The sequence below is a fragment of the Lepidochelys kempii genome, chromosome 7 (assembly GCF_965140285.1).
Source record: "Lepidochelys kempii isolate rLepKem1 chromosome 7, rLepKem1.hap1, whole genome shotgun sequence".
NCBI classification, from domain to species: Eukaryota; Metazoa; Chordata; order Testudines; family Cheloniidae; genus Lepidochelys; species Lepidochelys kempii.
In genome coordinates, this window is record NC_136386.1 from 110,139,942 (window position 1) to 110,161,950 (window position 22,009).

Consider the following 22,009-nt stretch of genomic DNA (forward strand, 5'->3'; position numbering starts at 1 on the left):
AGGCCGAGCGCGGCGCAGCCTGTGCGGGCGGGCGGGCAGCTGGGCGGCGTCAGTGCGGGGCGCGAGCGCGCCGCCAGCCGCCGGCCACGCTCGTCCGTCAGCCGCCGGGGAGCCCAGCCCGGGATCGCCGCGCTCCAGGAGCCGCCCCCCGTCCCCCCTCCGCCGCGGGAGGGCTGGGGCCTGAGGCGCCGAGGCTGTAAGGGGCCAGCGGGAGGCCGGCGAGAGCGCGGGCAGAGGCAGAGCCTCACAGGCCGGGGGCGGGAGGGGCGGAGTGAGCGGCCCCCAGGGCGCCCCAGACCCGGGGCGGGAGAGGGCCCTAGGGCTTCCCAGAGCTGAGGGGGGGACCCCAGGCTTCCCACGTCGGGGGGTGGGGGGAACGGCGTGGGGGACCCCAGGGCTTCCCAGTACCAAGTGGGGCATGGTGGTGGAGCGCTGCTGAAGGGGACCCCAAACTCCAGACGCAGGGATGATCTATGCGGGAGGGTAGGTTGGGGCTCCTGCGAGGATATGGTTTCCGGGGGGACCAGGGTGTATTTATCACTAGGGGGAGTTTGTGGGTGAGAGGAGCTGCAGGCTAGAGTTGGTTACAGCCCTTGAAACCCCCAGTCCTTCACCCTCTGCCCCCTTCCCTTTGCAAAGGAGGGACCTGCCATGCCCCATTAGGCTGCCCTGCAGGGAATGGGAAATTGTTAAAAGTTCAGGATTATCATGAAAGGATATGGGAGTTGGTTTTGTTGTTGTTGTTTTTTATGGTGTGAGGGGAGAAGCTGAGTAAAGAAGAGTGGATTGATTAATTGCGGTGGAAGAAAAACATAATAGAGAATTTTGTTTCAAAAATTAGTAATAGAGCTAAAGGTGTTACTTCTTTGGAGGGAATATCTAAGCAATGGTTAGTCTCTCTCTCTCCTTCAAAAAAACAAAACTACCAAAGAAGTATTTAGAGAAAAAAACACTGAGGCTTTCATCGCTATCCCCATTTTAAGTGCACTTACGCAGTAATTAGGAGATTTACAGACTTTATTTTGTTGCTACTACTACTGAACCCTTCAAGGATGATGTTGGCAGAGCAAGCCCAGAAGTGGTTCCCAACCCACGTGCAGGTTACAGTTCTTCAAGCCAAAGATCTGAAGCCAAAAGGCAAAAATGGCACCAACGATACCTACACTATTATACAACTGGGCAAGGAAAAATACTCCACCTCAGTAGCTGAGAAGACCCTAGAGCCAGTCTGGAAAGAAGAGGCCTCATTTGAGCTCCCTGGATTATTGATGCAGGGGAATCCAGAGAAATACATCCTCTACCTGATTGTCATGCACAGGTCGCTGGTGGGGCTGGATAAGTTTTTGGGACAGGTGGCAATAAATCTAAATGATATATTTGAGGACAAGCAACGAAGAAAAACAGAGTAAGTCATGTTTTGTATTATAGTTGTGTTTTTGAGGTATGTACTTGCAGATCAGAAGCCTTATAGCTAAAGTAAAATTAACAGGTATCTAAGATTATATTTTGTTACCCGATGTATCATAAGCCTCTGTCCTACAATGAGCTCTTCAAGGGCATGTCCTCATTGAAGTCAGTAGGACTTCTTGTGACCACATGGGCCCACCTTGACAGAGTGGGTCCATAGATAATAAAATTGTCTACAATTTTTAAATATATTAATTTTTAACATCTTCTTACTTTTTATTTTTATTTTTTTTTCATACTGCTCAGTTGTACAACCATTTTCAACTTGTGGCATGCAGTTTGGACTATATTTCTGACTGAGGAAGTCCTTAAATTCAAGCATATGTCTAGCATCAACCTGTCTAATCTAGTGTTCAGTCTTCATATTCTGCAAAACTAAGCGACTCTAAATTTTCCACATTTATTATTTAGTGTTGAATGAACTTTGACTAAATTAAGGTTTACCACAGCTGTACTGTACTTTTCTGATTCTGATTAGAATTTTAGGCATTGATCCTGCAAACTGTTCTGCACTGCAGGCCCATGCAGAGAAACTTGTATGGTAGGGTTTGGGCCTTAGCGACAAACTGGAGTTGGTGTATTCATGTTAGTCCAGTTCCTAGAAGTATCTTCTATTGCAGTAGCCTTCAGCAGCACCCAAATAAAACTCTAATTAACCAACAAATTCTGCAACTAGAACTCAAAGGAAATAATGTAAAAGTTAGGTTAATAAATGTCATTTTGCACAGTAAATGCACTATGTATTTAAAGACTGAGTATCCTAAGGCCTGGTAAACACCCCCCTTTTTGTACCAATCTAACTTTTTTTATTAGGGTGTAGGTGGTTTTTTTTTTTTAACTGAAGTAGTTAAATTGGTACAACCCTTAGTGTGGACCCAATTATATTGGTACAGTGTGGCTTATTTTTCTGAATATATGGGAATAAGTTGTACTGGTGTAAGTACCTTTGTACTGGTATGACTATATCCATGCTAGAGGTCATAAACTTTAACTGTACCAGTCTCAAACCAATATAGTTAAATTAGTTCAAAAACTGACAAGCCATAAGTTAGGTGTGTAAATTGGACTTGCTGTTTGTGTTTTAACCATCTAAAGTTCCAGTTCTGCAATTAACTCTACATGTGTGTAGATGTCCGCTCAGACTGTCAGTTGCAGAATCATAGCATAGGTTAGTTTTTTAAATTTATTCTCTTTTTAAAGGCAGGCCAAAAGAATTGCAACTGTTCCGCTGAAATAGATGCTAATGCTTATAACCTTAATGGTGTGCTAATTTCTATTTCAGTTTGATTCAAACACGTTTCACTGTTTCTTCAAAATTAGTTCTTAAGTGTTATTAAGTGTTCTATAATTGGAAGTGATGATTAAACCCTGTGCTGCAAACACTTAATCACTTGCGTACCTTTAAGGATGTGATTAGTCCCATTGAAAACAAAAAGACGAAATGAAAGACAAAGTAAAACAAGACAACAGTAAATATAAAAACTTGATTTAAGTAAATCAAAGTGAATATACATGTTCATAAAGTGGAAAAGGTAAAATGAGATGCATATAAAGCAATCCGGAATTATTGTGAAAAATCCCTCCTTCCATTTGGGGCAGTGCAACTTTTTTGCACAGTACTTTCACGTCTCTTTTATAATCTAACTGAAAGTAACAGTTGAACTGTAGTATTGCAAAATTATTCCTGGAAAATGCAATTGACTTGATTTCCAGGATTGTATGCGCTGAAATAATAAGATCCTTGTGATAACTGAATGAACATTCAAGATACTTCTTTTTTTGTGTATTTATGGGTAGCACAAGTTTACATATATTCTGTATCTTTATAGCTTTTATTTTCAAGTTTGAGAAGATGCCCCTATCCTGCATAATGTAAAATGTGAGAGATTGGTGCACTGTTGCAGAGCCCTTTTGAAGCCAGTGGGGCTCCACAAAGCTGCAGCTGTGCCCTACAAACTACACTTTTCAAGATTGGGGCCAAAGAGTAAATTTTCAAAAGCAACCATGAACTATTTTCAAAAGTGACTTAGGGTCAGATTTTTAAAGATATTTATGTGGCTAAAGATGCGGACACGCACCTGCTGAGATTGTCAAAAGTACGTACTAGGCACGTTTCTTCATTTTTAGGTGCCTACATAGCTTGAACCATCTGGCCCTAAGTCTCTTTTGAAAATTTGGCTTAGGCTACTAATACATTCAGGTGGTTTTGCAAATTTTACTGTCTCTACATAAGTATCTGAATGCATACATGTCAGCATTATTTCCGATTACTGTTAACTGGAGATCTAGGCATGTTTGTTGAGAGGAGAACAAACCTTCAGGTATACGTACACCAAGGCAGGCTCTCTAACAAAGTGAAATAATCTTAAGCATTCTTTTAAATTCTGGCTTTTTTATTATTATTAAAGATTTTTTGGGGGGTGTAACATCCTATTAACCTCACATTGGCAGTTAGAATAAATACAGTGTTCTCCGACATGAGCATTAACTGGTTGAGTCAGTGAAGGTTGAGGATGCTTAACACATCTCAGGGTCAGGCCTGTTGTTCTTGACCACAAATAAGTCTGATGCCTCAATGCTATTTTGATTGTTTCAAAAGCACTAATTTAGTTTATTAAACTCTGATTCTGCTTTCAGGTATGTTGAACAGGCTTGTGGTATTATTAGATCGAGAGTGATTTTTTTATGTTAGTGTAGTGTTAACATTTTTTGCTTTGTTTGGGGATAAATGAGATCCAGTTATTTGATTGTGTCTTTACTGGTAATATTTCTACCTTTTAATATATTTAATAGCTTCCTCTTTCCAATGCAGCTGTGCATATGGCATTGTAAGAGACAGACTCAAGAGTCACTAGAGTATTACAAAAAAGATATTTAATATTCTGCACAATGCTGAACCTTGTCAGCAATTCCTCAGTGCTTTATAGAAATAGGTATGAGAAGTGAAGGCTACCAGCTGATTTTGCATTCCTAGGAACACTGCAGGGTGTATGACGTACAGTTTTGTTTGTTAGTATATTTACAAGTTCATTGCAGCTTCAAGAACACATGACAGGAAAAAATAGACCTTTTCATTTAGATTTTTTATTTGCTACTTGTTGTACCTTAGAGAAAATGTGATTTAAAAAAAATATATATATATATATATTTTGAACAATAAAGTTTTCAAACAGAGGCATGGTGAGAGGACTTACACATCTTGTATTCTAATGTTTGTTGTTTCTGGCACAAGATTTAAGAAAATAAAACACAATGTTTATTATAACTTGATGGTAAAAAATATCTTTACATGCCATTATGCAATATCTTTACTCTTTCTTTTACCAATTGATGATTTTTCACATTCATAAAAATGAAAGTTGTTGGAATGGCTAAATCCAGTTGTGACTCAGGCAGTCACTTTCCAAACTTCTCCTTGATACTTCAGCCAATGAACATGTAACACCCCAGTTCCAATTCTTTCTTTGTCTTGGTGAGAAAGTGCCAGTTATGCTGTGGTGGTCTTGTAGTTTGCTTTTCTGTCCATTTGGAACTACTCTGGGTCATCAGACTCATTTCATGTGATAAATTTGAATGCAAATTTCTAGAGATGAAAAACTAGAGTATTGATCCACTCTGGTAGCCAGGCTGAATATGCTGTGTTTTTAGTGTTCCAAGATCTTGGGAAATAGTCAGATTTGTTTAAAGGATATCTCTAGAATAGCCCTTTAAACGTCTCTTTAAGATTTCTGTGTTATATCCTCATAAAAGAAACTGTTTTAGCAAGTATGGTAATTATGCCTGGAGCCCTGCAAATCCATGGATATCTGCTTCATATCCGTGGACCATTGTTGCGGATAGTGGATCGGATGCAGGTACAACCACACAGGGGTCTAGTCACCAGCGGCACACAACCGCACAGGGCTCTAGTCACCAGCGGCACCTGGCCCCTGGCTTCCAGCTCAGGTAGTCCAGGGGGTGGCGCAGCGTGCTCGGGACCAGCAGGCTGGGGCTGGGCAGCAGGTTGGAGTCAGGAGTGTCCAGCACCCACTTGCCATGCCGCTTCCTGTCCAGCAGCTCAGGTCCCTTGGGCAGTACCAGCCTCCACACTATGGTCTGGCCCAGCAGCACTGGCTACGCTCCCAGGCCTGGCCCGCCTTCTCCTGGGCAGCAGGGCCTGCCCCCGGCCATGGGGATTGGAGCTGGCAGGACCCCGGGACTGCACCCTCCACCCCACTGGAATGCAACATGCTTTGCTGCTGCCGTGTACCGTTGCCTGTGGGAACAGCACACGATGTGATGCCCCTTCCTCCCAGCCCCCACTCCACATTGTCCCTTATCCTCAAGACCTCGCACCCATGCTGCCCCTTACCCCCAGTCCCCACCCTCGCGCTGCCTCTTGCCTGCAAGACCTTGCTCCCTTTCCCCCACCCCTTGTCGCTAGCCCTTGTGAGACGGCTTGCGGATGTGGGTGCGGATACAGGTAAAAGATGGCTAGTGGAGCATGGGTTGATCCTGGCAGATGCGGATTGGATGCAGATCCACATTTTTGTATCTGCGCAGGGCTCTAATTATGCCTATATTTCCATTATATAAACCAAGTTTTTCATTGCAGCTTTTTTGTCTGTTACTGCAAAGTAAATACATCCCTGTTGCCACTGCATTCTGTATTTAATATCTGGGTGTGTGTGTTTCTGTGTGTGTGTGTTAAAGCATATGTACACACATCTACTTATCTATTGGTCATTTCTGCCCACAGTCCTCTGGCCTCCTGACAAGCATAACATGATAAAATAAAAGACTATAAATTCCTGAACCAGCATGAAAACAATAATCTCCAATAACTGACTCTTTAAAAATGTTGTAGCAAATTATTTAATTGTAGTTGTTTACATTTCTGTGTTTAACTCTTATTGTCATGTGCTATACCTTAAGTTCATAGAGCTATACAACAATGGTTTTCCATTAACTTTTACTTCTGGTGTCACTCATCTCATTTGCATCCTCTTCATTCTTGTTGTCTTCTAACCATTTATTATCAATTCCTTTACCACTTTTCCTGGTGAAATGATCTGCTTTGAGATGCAACACTTGTCTGAAGTATTACAACTTGAGCTTTTCTTCGTTATACTTTTTCTTACATGTTGAAATTTGTTGCAGAGGATTTTTTTAATCTCCATTTTGTGACCTAACCTCGAAAAATTATTTGTAGGTACTATTGACAAAAGTGAAAAGTATGTGGTTTTTCTCTTGGCTATTTATTTAATACACAAAAAGGAGCCAGCCTAGGCTCCAGAGACCTTTGCCATCATGTAAGATAGTCGCCAGCATGTTCTGCTCATCCCAACCTCCTTTACCTCCGAAAATAACCAAAACTTAAATAATTCCAATCAATACATCCCCTCATCACAAACACCTGTCCTTTATTGTGTTCATGTATCCTCAAAAGCCTGTTTAAATGATTTTGCTGAATGTCTTATTGACAGATTCAGGCTATTTTAAACCAATGATTCTCCAAAAGTTATGGCTAGTTATGGTTACTGTCTTGCTGGCATTGCCCTCTCTTTTTCATTGAGGGGGCTGCACCTTGAGCATCTCTGACTGTTGCTATGGAAGCATGCCATGGGAGGGAGGAATCTCTTGAATTAGGTGTCTTCTGGGTGGAGTGCACAATGTTGTTTTGGAAATGGACTACGAGTGCAGATCACAGTGCACTGGTGTCACCAACTTAATATACTATGATGGCAAGGAGCCCAGAGCTTTTTGTGGATTGGTGCTTTTTCTATATTTTTATAAAATGAGTCAATGACAAGTAATAAGTAAAGCGTTCTGTGCTAGACGCGGTGTTCAAGTTGATTTTAGTTGTAACACGTTATAGTATATCAATATTTAGGTTACAAAGGCATAGTTGGTAGTAACAAGGTCCACCTCTGAAAGAAACAGTCATAATATTCTGATCAGATAAAGAGGAAAGCTCCTTTCCCAGATTGCTGTGTGATCGTTTCACAGTAACTGAAGATCCAATAATACTCCCTGAATGAAAACTTCAGTAACAAGTGGGAGCATGAACTCTGAATGAGGGAGGCAGATATAATTCCGGCCATATCTATAGATTGTCTAACCTTTAACTCATTACTTGTCACACACTCATCTGGACTGAACTTCATTCAGGCTTCAATTTCAGTCACACATTGGAGGTTTGTCTACACACAAATTGAATCTGAAATAACTAACTCTTTAAATTCACACCTTTAATTACTTTGGTTCCAAAATAAGAGTGTCCATGCATAGTCTTTGCTGAAATAAGTAACGGTGTGAATTAAAGCCAATTTAGTTACTTTGATTCCAGTTCGTATATAGACAAGCCCATAGTAAGATATCCTAGTACACCTACTTCCATTTATTTTGTGGTGACATGATATTGCTGTTGTATACTTTTTTTTTTAAACTCTGCATCACATCTTAAGTTAGTTTCCAGAAAATAATGTTTATATTTTCCTGGTTTATATCTTTTTCAATGATATCTTAGATTTTATTTTAATAAATAATGAATCAATTTCCCCCATCATTTCCCTCCCTAACCAGTACAGTCTTTGTTCTGTTTCCTTCCTTAATTTTACCATTTATCAACTTTTGATTTGATGCAACCTATATTGTTGATACAGTGTCTGATCATCTTACCAGGAAAACAGCCTTCTACATTTTTTCTAATTAAATTTAGTGATAGTGAAAAATGTTGAATTTATACCTGTGGACACTGAAGTCCTCTTTCTACTCACAGATCAGATAGTTATGGATTATCACACTAGTCAAGTTGTGTGAGGAAATGTTCAGGGTACTTAAACCCTAATCTTGAAGGGACTAATCTAAATGGAAAAATTAGTTATTCCCAATGCCGAGTCAGTCCTTGGAATACTTGAAATCCTGGCTGATCATTTCCCCATGAGCACCGAAGATTTCAAATTTGGTTTTCTTGCAAGAAAATGTGGTTATCCCAGTTTTCAAGCTATGGTGTCATTCTCTCAAGTAACTTAAAATGAAATACTGTTGCAGCTGTGATTATCTAAGACATTCTTTGTGTTCTGCTTGTTCTCTCTTGGAGTATTATCGTAGGGAGTGTTATTTTTACTTCCTTGATTTTTGCATGTCTGATTCACTGGGTGTTATGTTTTAGTTTCGCCTTCACTTTAATATAAATTAAAATGTCCCTTCTAGTGCCTGTCTAAGATGAAGTTAGAATTGAGACAGTAAACATTTATTTCAAATATAAGCAAAAATTCTAATACCTGATGGATAATGCCAATGTGCTTTATCCTTATGCACAAGATTTGGAAACACTTTGATTTGTAAATGGTTCCCTTATAAGCAAGGGACTGATGGGACTGGAAACACTTGGGGTATTCACTCGTATCTGCATTCAGTCCAAAAATGGGTTTTGCTTTGGGACGGGTGTGTATGTGCGTGTGCATGGGTTTGCTTTCATTACGTTCACTCAAGAAAACCCACTTTCTACCACTCCAGTATTACAAGACGGTGAGGATTACCACTAGGAGCAATTTATCTTGAAAGGCAGATGGTCTCGTGCTTAAAAGATTTGTTGAACTTGCATGTGCTCTCTCATTTGTTTTGGATTTTGATGGTATTTATAAGTAATTTTAGAGGCAACTGCTGGTGTAGGGCACTCTCCTTTTTCCTCTTTGGTAAGTGGTCGAGCTCAGTGGTTCTCAAAGCTGGTCCGCCCGCTTGTTCAGGCGCACGCCAAGGGATGTGCTGGCCGCCCTTCCCACAGCCCCCATTGGCCTGGAGCGGTGAACCGCGGCCAGAGGGAGCTGCGATTGGCCGAACCTGCGGATGTGGCAGGTAAACAAACCGGCCCGGCCCGCCAGGGGCTTTCCCTGAACAAGTGGTGGACAGGCTTTGAGAACTGCTGGTCTAGCTGAGCCCTTTTTTCTTTTTCTTTTCTTCTTTTTAATCACTAGGCCACTGTGTGGAATCAAAGGACTGAAACCATAGAAATAGTGGTCACGCTATGTGGGTGCTCGGTACTTTCAAAAATCAACCAACTAATTTAGAAATCTAAATCCTGATTTAGGTAACTGACCTTAGATTCCTATTTTTAAAATCTTTACCTAAATTTAAAATTAACTGAAAACAGTAGATACTTCATTGGCAGAGAGGGAAAAGAGGAAGAACTTTGGGAAGTAGTGGACTCAATGGGGAAATCACTTCATTGCTTCACAGGTTTGGCAGTGGCAAGAAACAGAGGTGGGGGACAGCTTTCATTCTGAGCCACAGGTTGAATATGCTCGTCAGCAGGGTCTCAAGTTGCAGTGGGGGACGTTTAGGTTGGATATTAGGAAACACTATTTCCCTAGGAGGGTGGGGAAGCACTGGAATGGGTTATCTAGGGATGTGGTGGAATCTCCATCCTTAGAGGTTTTTAAGACCCGGCTTGACAGAGCCCTGGCTGGGATGATTTAGTTGGGGTTGGTCCTGCTTTGAGCAGGAGGTTGGACTAGATGACCTCCTGAGGTCTCTTCCAACCACAGTCTTCTATGATTCTATGGCCCAATCCATCTCCCACTGAAGTGAATAGAAAGTCTCCCATTGTCTTCACAGGGAGTTGTATGAGACTATATGTAACAGACTTTATGGTTTGTAACAGAATGTACATAGATTTTTGCCGCACCCATATTATTATTCAGATAATGAGCAGAATGTTTTAAGCGATTCTCCTTTAACAGGAGACAGGATTAAATGTTGGAATTGGAAAGTTCTGTGGCAATTGGTAGAAGAGAGAGAGAGAGAAGACAGAGGAATCACAGTGACCGTAATACGACCTACCGCCATGACTGGAAGAGAAACTAAGTATTGGTCACAAAAGATTTATTGGAAGCAGGGTGTAAAGTGTGTAAGTTTAACAGTATCAAATATGAAAAAAGTAAGTTGGAGAAACCAACAGAATCAGAAGAAAATGAGGAGAGAGAAAATAGCAGCTTTCGAAATCCAGGAAAACAGAAGTGGGCTTAAAGCTCTCTTGCTACACTGAGTGAACGTTTTGAATTGCTGTCTCATTTGACTTTTTGTATATGTGAAAATTTGGCCTTAATTAGTATGTACTAGTTACCTCCTTACCCTCCCAGTGTACTACTGCCAAGGTAAAGGATCTGTGCTCCTGGTATTGTGTTGTTTATATATGTAGCATCGAGAGGGTCATTAAGAAGATTGCCAGAATAGTGGATGTTGGTTCCTTATTAATTACAGGATTCTTAAGTAATTTCTTTAGTGGTTAGTAAATAACCATGCTTGTTCAGACTGGATTGTTGGTTGTCTTGGGCTGCTAGGTAATAAGATTTTTTCCTAGTTTGTCTTGAACCTTTCTGTCTCCTAGTCTTTATGTTTTGAGAAGGCTGCTGGAGTGTAGTAGAGCACTACAAATAATAAATACCACCGACAAAATCAAGATAACCAAAAGCTTGTGTGGGAGGAGCAAAAGCCCATGATAAGGACTCTCAGAAATGTATGAGAAAAGGAAACAAAAATTGTTTTGATGGGAGGCACACTCAGAGAGGGAAGGAGGAGTAAGGAAAAAATAAGAGGATATAAGCAAAGGTATCGTCTTCAGAATCTTTGAAGGTGAGGGCAAGAATTTTGAATCTGAAGCAGAAGGCAGTAGGACTTCCCTTGAAGTTGAGCCTTGGTATGAAGTCTGTTTTATATAAGACTGTAAGAATAGAAGTAATACTTGGTTATTAAATAAAAGTCCCTGTTCATGCATATTACTGGCCATTTTCCTAGTTTATGCAGGCTTTCTAAGCTCATGGCATCCTGTCAACTGCAACATTTATTGTGGTTAAAAGTACTGTAAGCAAAACCAAAATAGCAAGTTTTATAACCTTTTATAATACACTACAATATAAAAATTGGCAACAGTATAATGGAATTTAATAATTCAGGCCCAATATGCTGCTATCTGAAAATGTAATTTTATTTTCCAAATCCTTTTCCTATTATGTACATTGTTTCTCTGTTTGCTGCACACAACCTTGTACTTTAAAAACAGATTCTAATAAGAGATATTCACTTTCTTTCAGAATTGATTGTTCACAATGAACTCTTCACAAGATTTGTTATTACTAAGGTTTATTCTTATCAGTATTAAAAAAAATTACATATTTGACTCAGAATAAAAATTCAGAAATTGAGTCTTTTTCTCTCATGGAAATTTCATTATAACTAAAATGTAAGATACAGTCTCCAAAGTCACCAAAATAACCTTGTATTCACCATAAAAATCAAATGTGTGTTTTTGTACCAAGAAGAAGAAAGGTCTGAGCCTATCGTCCTCATGCTAGCAAAACTCCACTGAAATCATTGAGAATTTTGCGTGAGTAAATAGTTCAGGATCAGGCTCCATTGGCCTAGTCTTGTACCAGTGGATCAATGCGACCCTTGCTGTTGACTTCAGTGGGTGCAGGATCAAGTACCGTATGTCCTTTTATTATTTTCCAAGGGACTTTTTGTTTTGTTTGTTTCATTTTCGCAACTGAACTAGTTTTTTAGTATGCAGATCTTTAAAGTCTTTGAATGCAAGTTGCGCATACTCTGAAGGCAACATGCAAGTTGTAAACATTCTATAATGAAACTCCTTCAGGCTTTTATGAATGTCAAAATAGTTTGCTGTATGTGAGCCAACAACAGGTGATACCGATAGTGACACATATCAGTTAACTTTCAGAGTGGTAGCCATGTTAGTCTGTATTAGCAAAAAACCCAAAGAGTACTTGTTGCATCTTAGAGACTAACAAATTTATTTGGGCATAAGCTTTTCTGGGCTAAAACACACTTCTTCGGATGCATGCATTAGTTAACTTGTGATAATGATTTCAGTAGTTGGCTTACATTAAACAGTAAAAGATCCACACACAGATATACCAACATTTCTGTTTTTAAACCTTAAATGTGTGTTTTGACATTTGTTACAAAACAAGATAATAAACATCAGATGTCAGTCTAAAATTACAGTAATGTTCTGATCCCTAAATGAAAACATATGCAAATTCAGGAATATCCTTGCAAGAATATTGTCAAAGATACAATATTCCTGTCTGAGATTTATTGGGGGGGGGGGAATGCTTAATCACTGCTGAGGTTGGACTTCTTAAATTTGGAAAAACTGACTTAAAGTTTGTATAATTTTTTGTTTCCTGGTCTTTCTTGCCAGAATTTACTTCTCCCCTTCCAGAGTGCTCCAACAACAACCAGACCCACAATCGCATGTGAAATTTTGGCCTGTCCAGTAAATGGTGTAGAAGAGGGAGCTTTCACTGCTTCAGCTTTTGCTTGTCTGAGAAGCTGGATCTGCTTTAATTAATAATGTACAATTTAAGTCCAGTGATATACCATATACAACCCTTATGTTCTATGTGTGTGGATTTTTTTTTTGTTTCTTTGTTCATGTTTTTGTTTAAATACAGACAGTAGAACATATGGAGTCTGAGCAAGCTTTCTTTTAACGGTGACCTTTCAAAGGGCTTTGGGGAGTTGTTTTTTTCACTTCTTCTTTTACTACTTTATGATGTACAAAGGACTGGTATATGTGTGTGTATGTGTTTTCTGTTTACATTAGAACTTTAGGTTTTGTCTACCTTGTTTTTCCGTTAAAGAGTCGGACGAACTAGTTAGGTTTGTGGCATTACTGATACCAAAGAGGGTGCAGTTGGCTTAACTGAAAAGAGAAATATTTTTCTTCACTGTTTACACTTCTTTGTTTGCTTTTTGTTTAACGTATATGCAAATTAAATGCCTAACAATTAGAAGGAAGAGTATCCTTATTAGAAATATAATTCTCCTACCCCTTTTGTGAAGGGATGAAAAATTCTCAATCCTCTTATCTGGGCCTTCAAATGTATACTTAGTAAAAATAAGGAAGACAAGACTTGATACTGGCAATGTATAAAACTTTTTGGACCTTCTTTATACGTCATGAAGAAGCAAAAAAAAAAAAAAAAGACAATGTCCCTTCTTCTCCCTTTTTATTTTTTCGTTGACAGGTCACCTTTTGAAGGACATTCTCAACTCAGAATTCATATTTCTGGATCTGAAACCTTTTTATTTACTTAAGCCATCACTTGTTTAAAGGATATTGAACTAGTTTTCTCTTCTCTTTCAGCCTATTTACTTTGAGTATTTGATAGTACTGTGTGCATAATCATTTTCTTATCTGTGTTGATAGTAAGTGTCACTTCCTACTCTCCTGTTTTAACTTCGTAACGTTATGCTAATCTACTGTTGTGGGAATACATATGCATGTGTTTTTTCCAGACAGTGCAGGAGCTGTGGAGCTGTTGACACTTCACAGTTTAGCTGGATGTTGCTGTGGACTAACTCAGGGCTTGTCTGCAGTGGCTGCAACTTTCTCGCTATGGGGTGTGGAAAAAACACCTCCCCAGTGCACCAGCGCTGGGAGTCACGCCCCTCATGGAGGTGTTTTTTTTCTTTCTTTTTTTTTTTTTTAAAGCCGCAACTACACAAGCCACATTAAAGCGCTGCCGTGGCCATGCTCTCACATTGCCAGTGTAGATAAGCCCTCATTTTTATATATATATATATATATATATATATATATATATATATATATAAAATTGGTTTGTTAGGGAAATTGTTTTGGTCTTTCAGGAACCAACGTGTAACATCACCTCCTAGACACCTGCCAGAGCCAAGTAAATGAGCAGCTGGGTGGGTATCTGGGTGTCTGCTTCCTTGTACCCTTTCATTGATCCATGGAGACAGCCTATTTCCCTCATTCATTCCTGTCTCTCTTCTCTGATGCTAGAGAATGAAGATTTCCCACACTCCCTTGATACCTTTCACATAGCTGTATGAGCAGTGGAAGCTGGAGGAAACCTCAAACCCCCTTAGGGCAAGGAGAAATGGAAGAAGAGATGTAGGAATGTTTTCAGTCTGTGCCTGTTCCCCTCTTGCAGGATTGGGGACTCTGTGTGTGACTCTGTCCCCCCAAATTCTGCTCAGTACATGGGAAGTAGTTGTGGAAGAAACGTGGGAGGAGATAATGACCTTCACTGAGTCCTGTGTACAGGTGGAGTAGATATAGAAAGTAGAGGGATTTTTCACTCCACAGATGCCTCCAGGGGACTACGGCGCAAAACAGAGTAGGAATAGAGCATGCTTGGGGTCAGGTGGGCCCTTAATCCTTTTGACCAGGGAGCATCACTGGGCTGGTTTTAGGGGAAACGGGAAATGTTGGGGACCTCACTTTGTCTCCTCCATGAAGGGGTGGGGAGTCCATATGGTTCCAAAACCAGACAGGAGGGGGTAGATGTTAGTGCTACGATGACCAGCAAACAGGAGGAGCAAGCCCTTTATTGTGGGGGCATACCTAAGTGGGACCTGTTTACTCTATTTGTGTTCTTGCAACTACCGTTAAAGGCAGTTGGAGATGAACTTGCATAACTGATGGGATGTTTGGCCCTGAATTACCAGAGGTCCCAAAAGCAGTGTGTGAGCACTTCTCTGCTAGAGCCACCCACGTAAACCTCAGCAGGGGAGCAAACAAATATTTACTGGCATATAAACTTAAGCAAAACCAAAACAAAAATGAGTTTTGGGTAGAACACTTGGCACACAATATACATTTATGTAGTACATTATTTACAAATAAAGGCTATTTTTGAAAAGTTTGCAATGTCCTTTAAATTGCAAAATAAAAATTATTTGGTTGTTTAATGCTAGATGCCAAGTTCAGCCTTGTTAAGCATATGAAACTCTACTGACGTCGGTGGGGTTTAGTACACTTGCACCAAGTCTGACTTTTCACTCGTCTCACATTCCAAGGCCAAAGTAATTTTTTAAAGCTTCCTTTTCAAGAATTTATATTGGAAAAATATAAATTTGGTCAATTTATTACATAGAAAATCTTAACCAAGAATTGCTTGAATAAAAATTTTCATAGTACTGGTGTTCAGTTTACAATATCAAGATTATCTTAACTTGTAAATAGCATGCAGCTTTATGACCAGTCTTCATAATGAAACATATCTCAACTTTCTCTCTCTTTCGCTTCCTTTCTCTTTTAAGATGGTTTAGCCTAGAGTCCAAACAAGGGAAAAGAACTAAAGACAGAGGAGAAATAAAGGTCAATATTCAGTTTATGAGGAATAATATGACAGCAAGCATGTTTGATCTGTCAATGAAGGACAAAACAAAATCCCCCTTTGCTAAACTGAAAGACAAAATGAAGGGTCGAAAGAATGATGGGACACTTTCGGATACATCCTCTGCAATCATTCTGAGTACTCACATACCTGATACGAACATTGACATCTCCAGTAATGAAATACAAATAAAATCAAAACCTAAAAAACCTTTCCTTTTGGGACCTCAGCGATTATCTTCAGCTCATTCAATGTCTGATTTAACTGGATCACATGTCTCTTCAGAAAAAATGAAATCCAGCACAATTGGCCATACCAACCTTTTCAGAAGTCAGTTAGAATCTTTTAGTTCTGTTGATGAAAGTGGTAAGTAAAACATGTTTTTCTTCATCTTAGTCGTTATGATTGTAGTCTCATTGCTATCAGTGTGAAAACATTTAAGTATCTGTTGAGTTTAGTGCATGCTTTAAATTCCAGACAAAGAAGTTTAGAATTATTTCTCTGTATGGTAGGTTAATTCATAGAAGTCTTGCCTTTTTGTTTAGATCAGTAAATGATGCGTATTTCCTGTTTAAATGTTGTTGCCAAGAAACAGGGAATAACTAGCTTCTGTGACTTGTTTCATTGCCCATTTTTTCCTAAGTTTAAAGTATACAGTAATAACATGACATTTTATGTAGCAATCCAATACAAAAAATAGTTTAACTGGTCAGAAATGTTTAAGAAAAAAATGAATCTGATCATGTTTTTTAGAATGTCTAGAAACTATCACCAGAGTAACTCTAATGTAGATGAAGAATTGAAAATGTTTTCAGTTGTGCAAAATTTCTTGCGGAACAATATGTTATTTTCTAAAACTTCAAACTAGTCACAGCCACCTCATGTGTACAACCTAATTTTCATATCAGTGGTTCTCAAACTTTAGCAACCCGAGGACTCCCACTGTGATTTAAAAATTTTTGCAGACCTCCAAGTCGGCTTCTAATTTTCCCCGGGGGTGCTCAAGCCCTGCTTAGCTCCAGACCCCGCACCCACTCCACCCCTTCCTCCAAGGCCCTGCCCCACCTCTTCCCTACCTTTGTCCTTCCTCTTCTTCACCTCTTCCCTCCCTTGAGCATGCCCCGTCCCCACTCTTCCTCCCTCCCAGCGCCTCCTGGATGCTGCTGATCAGCGGGCCAGTGGCCCCAGACATGAGTGACAGATCGCCCTGGAGTACGCTCACGGACCGCAGTTTGAGAACCACTGAGATAGAAAACAAGTGCTTATTGCAGAGCATATGGATTCCTTAAAAATTCCTTAACCACATACTGGGGACCACAACCGCTTTGCTTTTTTAAAAAATTCAGTAAAAATTGTTTTTTGAAATTAGAAACAATTGCAAAACTTCTAAACCTGAATTTAATAACATGAGCTCTCCACCGGTCATAAAGTGTGAGGTAATGTCTCACTGCTTATATACTAACAACAAAATTGTTTGCAGGAGGTCTAAAATCTCCACATAGGAGGACATTAAGTGCTGATACTTCTAAAATGAACCAGCTTGACAACACAGCTGATGAAAGTGAATCAGCATCTAAAGCACAAAATGACCCCTTTACAAATGTGAGTGCTTCATTACCCCAAAAGTTCGCTACGCTGCCAAGACAGAAAAATCCATTTGAAGAAAGCCCTGCATCATGGGACCAAAACATAAGTCTGTTTTCCAGGCCTGTTGAAATCAAAAAAGAAATTAAAAAAGAGAAAAAGGAGAAAGTTAGCCTTTTTGAAAGAGTGACTGGAAAAAAAGATAGCAAGAAGTTGGATAAACTTAGCAACGGGGGATCAGACAGTTCCACTGACTTGAAATCCCCTAGTGCATTTGATGCAAGTCATAAGGAGAGTTTTGATTATGATTCACGTAATCCATTTACAACCAACTTCAAGCCCACAAGCATGTTGCCTACATCTAGGTAAGTTTTACTTTATTTGGACCTGATATCTTGAGCATGTTATATAAATGAAAATGTGTTTAAGTATATAATAAAGCATACGGATTATATACGTTTATACAACGGCTCATCCGTTTGTAAGTAAAAAGGATGAATTTCTCATATAGTTTGATCATTTTCTTTCCAGTGGTATACTTCTAAGGATCTTTTTGAAGTTACATTGTGTATTGCAAACATGAGCCGTGAGTGCTGTTGGGTTTTGAGTTTCTGAAGACATTATACATCTTCAGCATGGCTTTGTCTTTAAAGTCTTGGCTTTAGATGGAGGCTTGTTTACTACTGAATCTAAATAGTGATCACTTTTTAGAAGTCACTAATTATTACAACACCTTTGTGTCTAAGATAAGATAGTTATTTCCTTTGCTAAGTAGAAGTATTGTGATATTTTAGATACAGAGTGCAAGTATTGATAAATTTTAATCTTATAATGGCATTTGCTACCTGGATCTAGAATAACGCCTAATTTCCCCTAGTTTATGGTCACATTACACGTCGTATTTATAATGCAAATTTCATTCCATTAATTCCGCAGAGCCAGAAGTATAAAAGTTAGTCGTCTTTACTATATGATGAATATTGTAAGAAAATGTCCATCATATAATAGATTTAAATGAAAAATTTTACTTTTTACACATTCCAATATTATAGTCATATCAAAATCTTTGTGTATTCTCCCTGTGTTGACATATATTATGTGCAAATAATATTTTCCTTTGAATTAGAAACTTTCACTTATGAAACATATATATGTAATAACTTCACAATTTAACTTTATTTTTACAAATTTTAATTGGAATGTAAGTAAAATAGAATGTTTAATGTACATGTGGTATTAGTGATATGGTACAAAATGTCTAAATGTATTCGTTTATAGATACAGCATAAGTTAGGCTGAAAAAGTCCGCTTTAATATATGCATTTTTTTTAATACATGCATGTGCCTTACATAGCCAGTACTTTGAAAAACACTGCCCTTGGGCACGGAGATGTTCCTTTGAAAATTAGCAGTAATAACATTAATGTGTTATGTTTAAAAAAACAGCAAAATTCATGTTTAGAGATCTACTGCCTGTCTCATTTAACCTCGCCTCCAATTCTAATTTTTAAGTAACAAAGCCTGGTGGGCCAAGACGTCTTGATGTGAGATTGATAAAGTGGGATCCTCTCATTCCAAGTTCATATGGTAGAACATTTACTGCTAGTAAATTTTAGTGCTGAAATGCCCCGGTTGGGGTCCCATTGTGCTGGGTATTTCTAGTCAGACAACTGGCTAATGTGAACGTAGCCATGCTGTGTTCTGCTGTTGTGGTTTTATCTCCTGTTCTCTCTGTCTTCCTGTTGTAAACGATTGTGTTCTCTGGACTGCATAATGATGATAAACTCAAGAGCTGCCACGTTCCACCCCAGCAGTGGCTGGATTGTCATGGTGGATAAGTGATCTCCGCTCAAAGTTTGCATATCAGCTTATGTTCATGGTACCTGGGTTGAAGGTGTTCCGTACATATACATGTAGGATGTTCGTACAGGTCTCCATCCTGTGAACCAAGCTAGGCCTGATGCATTTGTGAGATTAGGGGAGTTGCAGGGGAAGGTTTAGCTGCTTTTCTGAGGCTGCCTTGCATAGGGCTTGGACGCTTGGAAAGTTAAGGCCAGTCACCTGAAGGGTGAAGTCAGTGTGAGTGGGACTTGTCTATCTGGCACCAGGGGCCATGAATTTTAGCCCATGCTGACCTGTAGAGTTCTGACTGCCCCATGTAGTCATGGCGTGAACTAAAAGGCATCCACCATGCATTAACATAGTCCTTCTCGAAATGGGACTACACAGCACATTTAGTCAGTGCCAGCAGAGTCTACCGGTGGCAGTTAGAGCATAACATGTTACTGTGCGCTATCATTTATGCACTGCAGCACCATGTGGACGATCCTTAAATTAAAGCATGTTTACTCCTGAGAGAAAGCAGGAGTTAAGTGGCCTTAGTTTGCCATAACTTAATTCTCCTCCTTGGCGCTTAACTTCAGGATGAGAGAGACAAACCGCCACGAGGATGTGACTCAGTTTTAACTTTTGTGCTTTGACTTCACATCTGAAGTTGATGTGCCTTAACTTTCCTGTCCCTGTGTAGACATGGCTTCATGTCATTAGTATCCAAATGGTAACAAACAGAGGTGCTGGAACAGTTTTTACAGGGGAGGGTGCTGAGAGCCATTGAACAAACTGTAAACCCTGTATATGATGGAAACCACTTCAAGCCAGAGCGTGCAGCAGCACCCCTAGTTCCAGCACCTATGGTAACAAGTAGGTTTGAAGTGATCCCTTCAGGGAACTAGCTTTTCCTACCTGAACTCCCCCATTCCCACCCACTCCCCGCTGGTCTGTTGCCAATGTAGTCGTTCTCCTGCTTCGAGCAGGGGGTTGGACTAGATGACCTTCTGGGGTCCCTTCCAACCCTGATATTCTATGATTCTATGATTCTATGTTCAATATTCGGATAAAATGTACATACTGAGAATTTGGATTTTGAGCTGCTTTTTGCTTAATTTCTATTTTCCTCATTCTCCACATTTTAATCTCTTTGTGGAAGGGACCTTGTTTCCTTACTCATCAAGTACCTAGCATATTTTTGATACTACGTAATAACAGTTTTTAGTCTGAAGTCTTCCTTCAGTTCTCCCCATCTTAGTACACTCAGAAATATCTGGGTAAATTTCCCAACTAGAGGTTTAAAAGGCAAGGTAATGTAAATTACAGGCAAATGCTCTTGTCTTGCTTAAATTACAAAGAAACCATATACCTGGCCTCATGCAGCATGTGTCTGAAGATTATCTGATAGAACCTCAAGGCTGAAATATAAATTCTTTGTCATTTACGAAGTTTAAATGGAGAATGTATGAAGAACATAAAACTATTGTGAAGGTACTTTGGTAGGACAGGGTCTATTTTTCAGGCATCAGGATGCCTGACAATTAAGCTTTTAATGTTGAAGGAAGTGTATCTCCTTTTTGAATCTGGGACTTAGGGTTTGAGGTGGTGGCTTTAGTTTTGGTATTGACCATAGCTGACTGGAGATTGGGATGATGCAAGTTTTTTGTCTGGGTCAAGTGAATCTGAAAGACAGGCAATTTTTTTTTTTTGTCTGACTTATTATCTAAGCTACCTGGAGCACACATACTCGAAGGTAATTAGGTGGCTAACTTCCACACACACATACATACATGAACTCTTGGTGGGCCTACCATGCCTCTTGAAGTTAATGCGAGTCTTTCTATTGACTTCAGTGAGCTTTGTATCAGACTCCAAGTTAATCCTAATTAATTTAGTTTGGCGTTTTTTGATTAAACAGTAATAATTTGAGAAATAGCATTTCCTGGTAATATAGATAATTATTGGCTAGATGAGTTCCTGGAAGGAGGCTTTTGTTCATCACCTAGCCAATCCACTAATTGCCCACCTTATTGATTATCCTTACTATTATAAAACAATACATTATGAAAATAAAAAGTAATTGTGTTTGCCACTTCAGAAGTGGAGAGAGATGTGAGTAGTTTGTTCAGAAGTAGAGAGAGATGTGAGTAGTTTGTTCCTAACAGTTAGATGGATGCAGTAGGGAAAGCAGGATTTCATTTTCATTGGTCTGGTTAGCTTAATAAGGGTTAACCTGCTGTTAGAGAATTACAATAAAATCAGCAAGAGTAAGAGATGTTGGAAATATGGAGATATAGGAACTCATAATTTCTGATAATCTCCACTCTGGCAAGAGCTCGTTCTCTACCCTTGAGCAAGTCATTTAACCTTTCTGCTTCAGTTTCCTTCTTTGTAAAATGAGGATGATGCTTCTGTACCCCTTAAAAATTTTGTGAGGATGATATTACAGTTGATTAAAGGCTTTGAAGATGTAATGTATTGTGTAAATGGCAAGGATTATTTTCTTCCTCTTTTATTGTCTGGTGTAAATGAGTATTAGACACTTCTGTGCTAACTTCTTGATGTTTGAAATAAGTTATGGGCTTACAGTAAAAGAAAACGCACTTTTTGTAAATGTTTATAAATCCATTAGTTCCAAGGCATTTACACCATGCAGCCAATGAGCAGTCACTAAGCATACAATATATGCTAGTATTCCTAGTCATCCTTTAACAGTAATAGGATTTGCCTTCATAATTCCTAATCCACTGCTTTGAAACTTTTGCCCTATATATTATATTGCATTCATTATTGTAATTGCTCCCATTAATTGATAGAGCTCTCAGGAGGTTAATCTGTGGACACCAGCCATGTTGTCTTTATACCGAACACACCTAAATAAATAGATATTTGTCTTCGAAAAATAAAAATCCTTCATAAAATGACCAAACCTTTGTGCATCTTTTCTCTAAAATTGTTTGTTTAAAAAAATAAAACTG

At 39.3% G+C, this 22,009-nt stretch overlaps 1 protein-coding gene across 3 annotated transcripts in view; it reads left to right on the forward strand.

The window, feature by feature from the left end:
- The first annotated feature begins 27 nt into the window (after nucleotides 1-27).
- RAB11FIP2 (RAB11 family interacting protein 2) overlaps nucleotides 28-22,009 on the forward strand; it is a 44,022-nt gene continuing 22,040 nt past the window's right edge. The window contains exons 1-4 of one of the 3 annotated variants that reach the window (XM_073354244.2): nucleotides 28-1,405; nucleotides 13,771-13,932; nucleotides 15,544-15,986; nucleotides 17,101-17,569. In XM_073354244.2, the coding sequence (XP_073210345.1) occupies nucleotides 1,053-1,405; nucleotides 13,771-13,932; nucleotides 15,544-15,986; nucleotides 17,101-17,569 (1,427 nt within the window). In that variant the 5' untranslated portion in view covers nucleotides 28-1,052. The remainder of the gene's footprint in view (nucleotides 1,406-13,770; nucleotides 13,933-15,543; nucleotides 15,987-17,100; nucleotides 17,570-22,009) is intronic. The other 2 variants (XM_073354243.2, XM_073354246.2) reach the window with 2 other exon arrangements.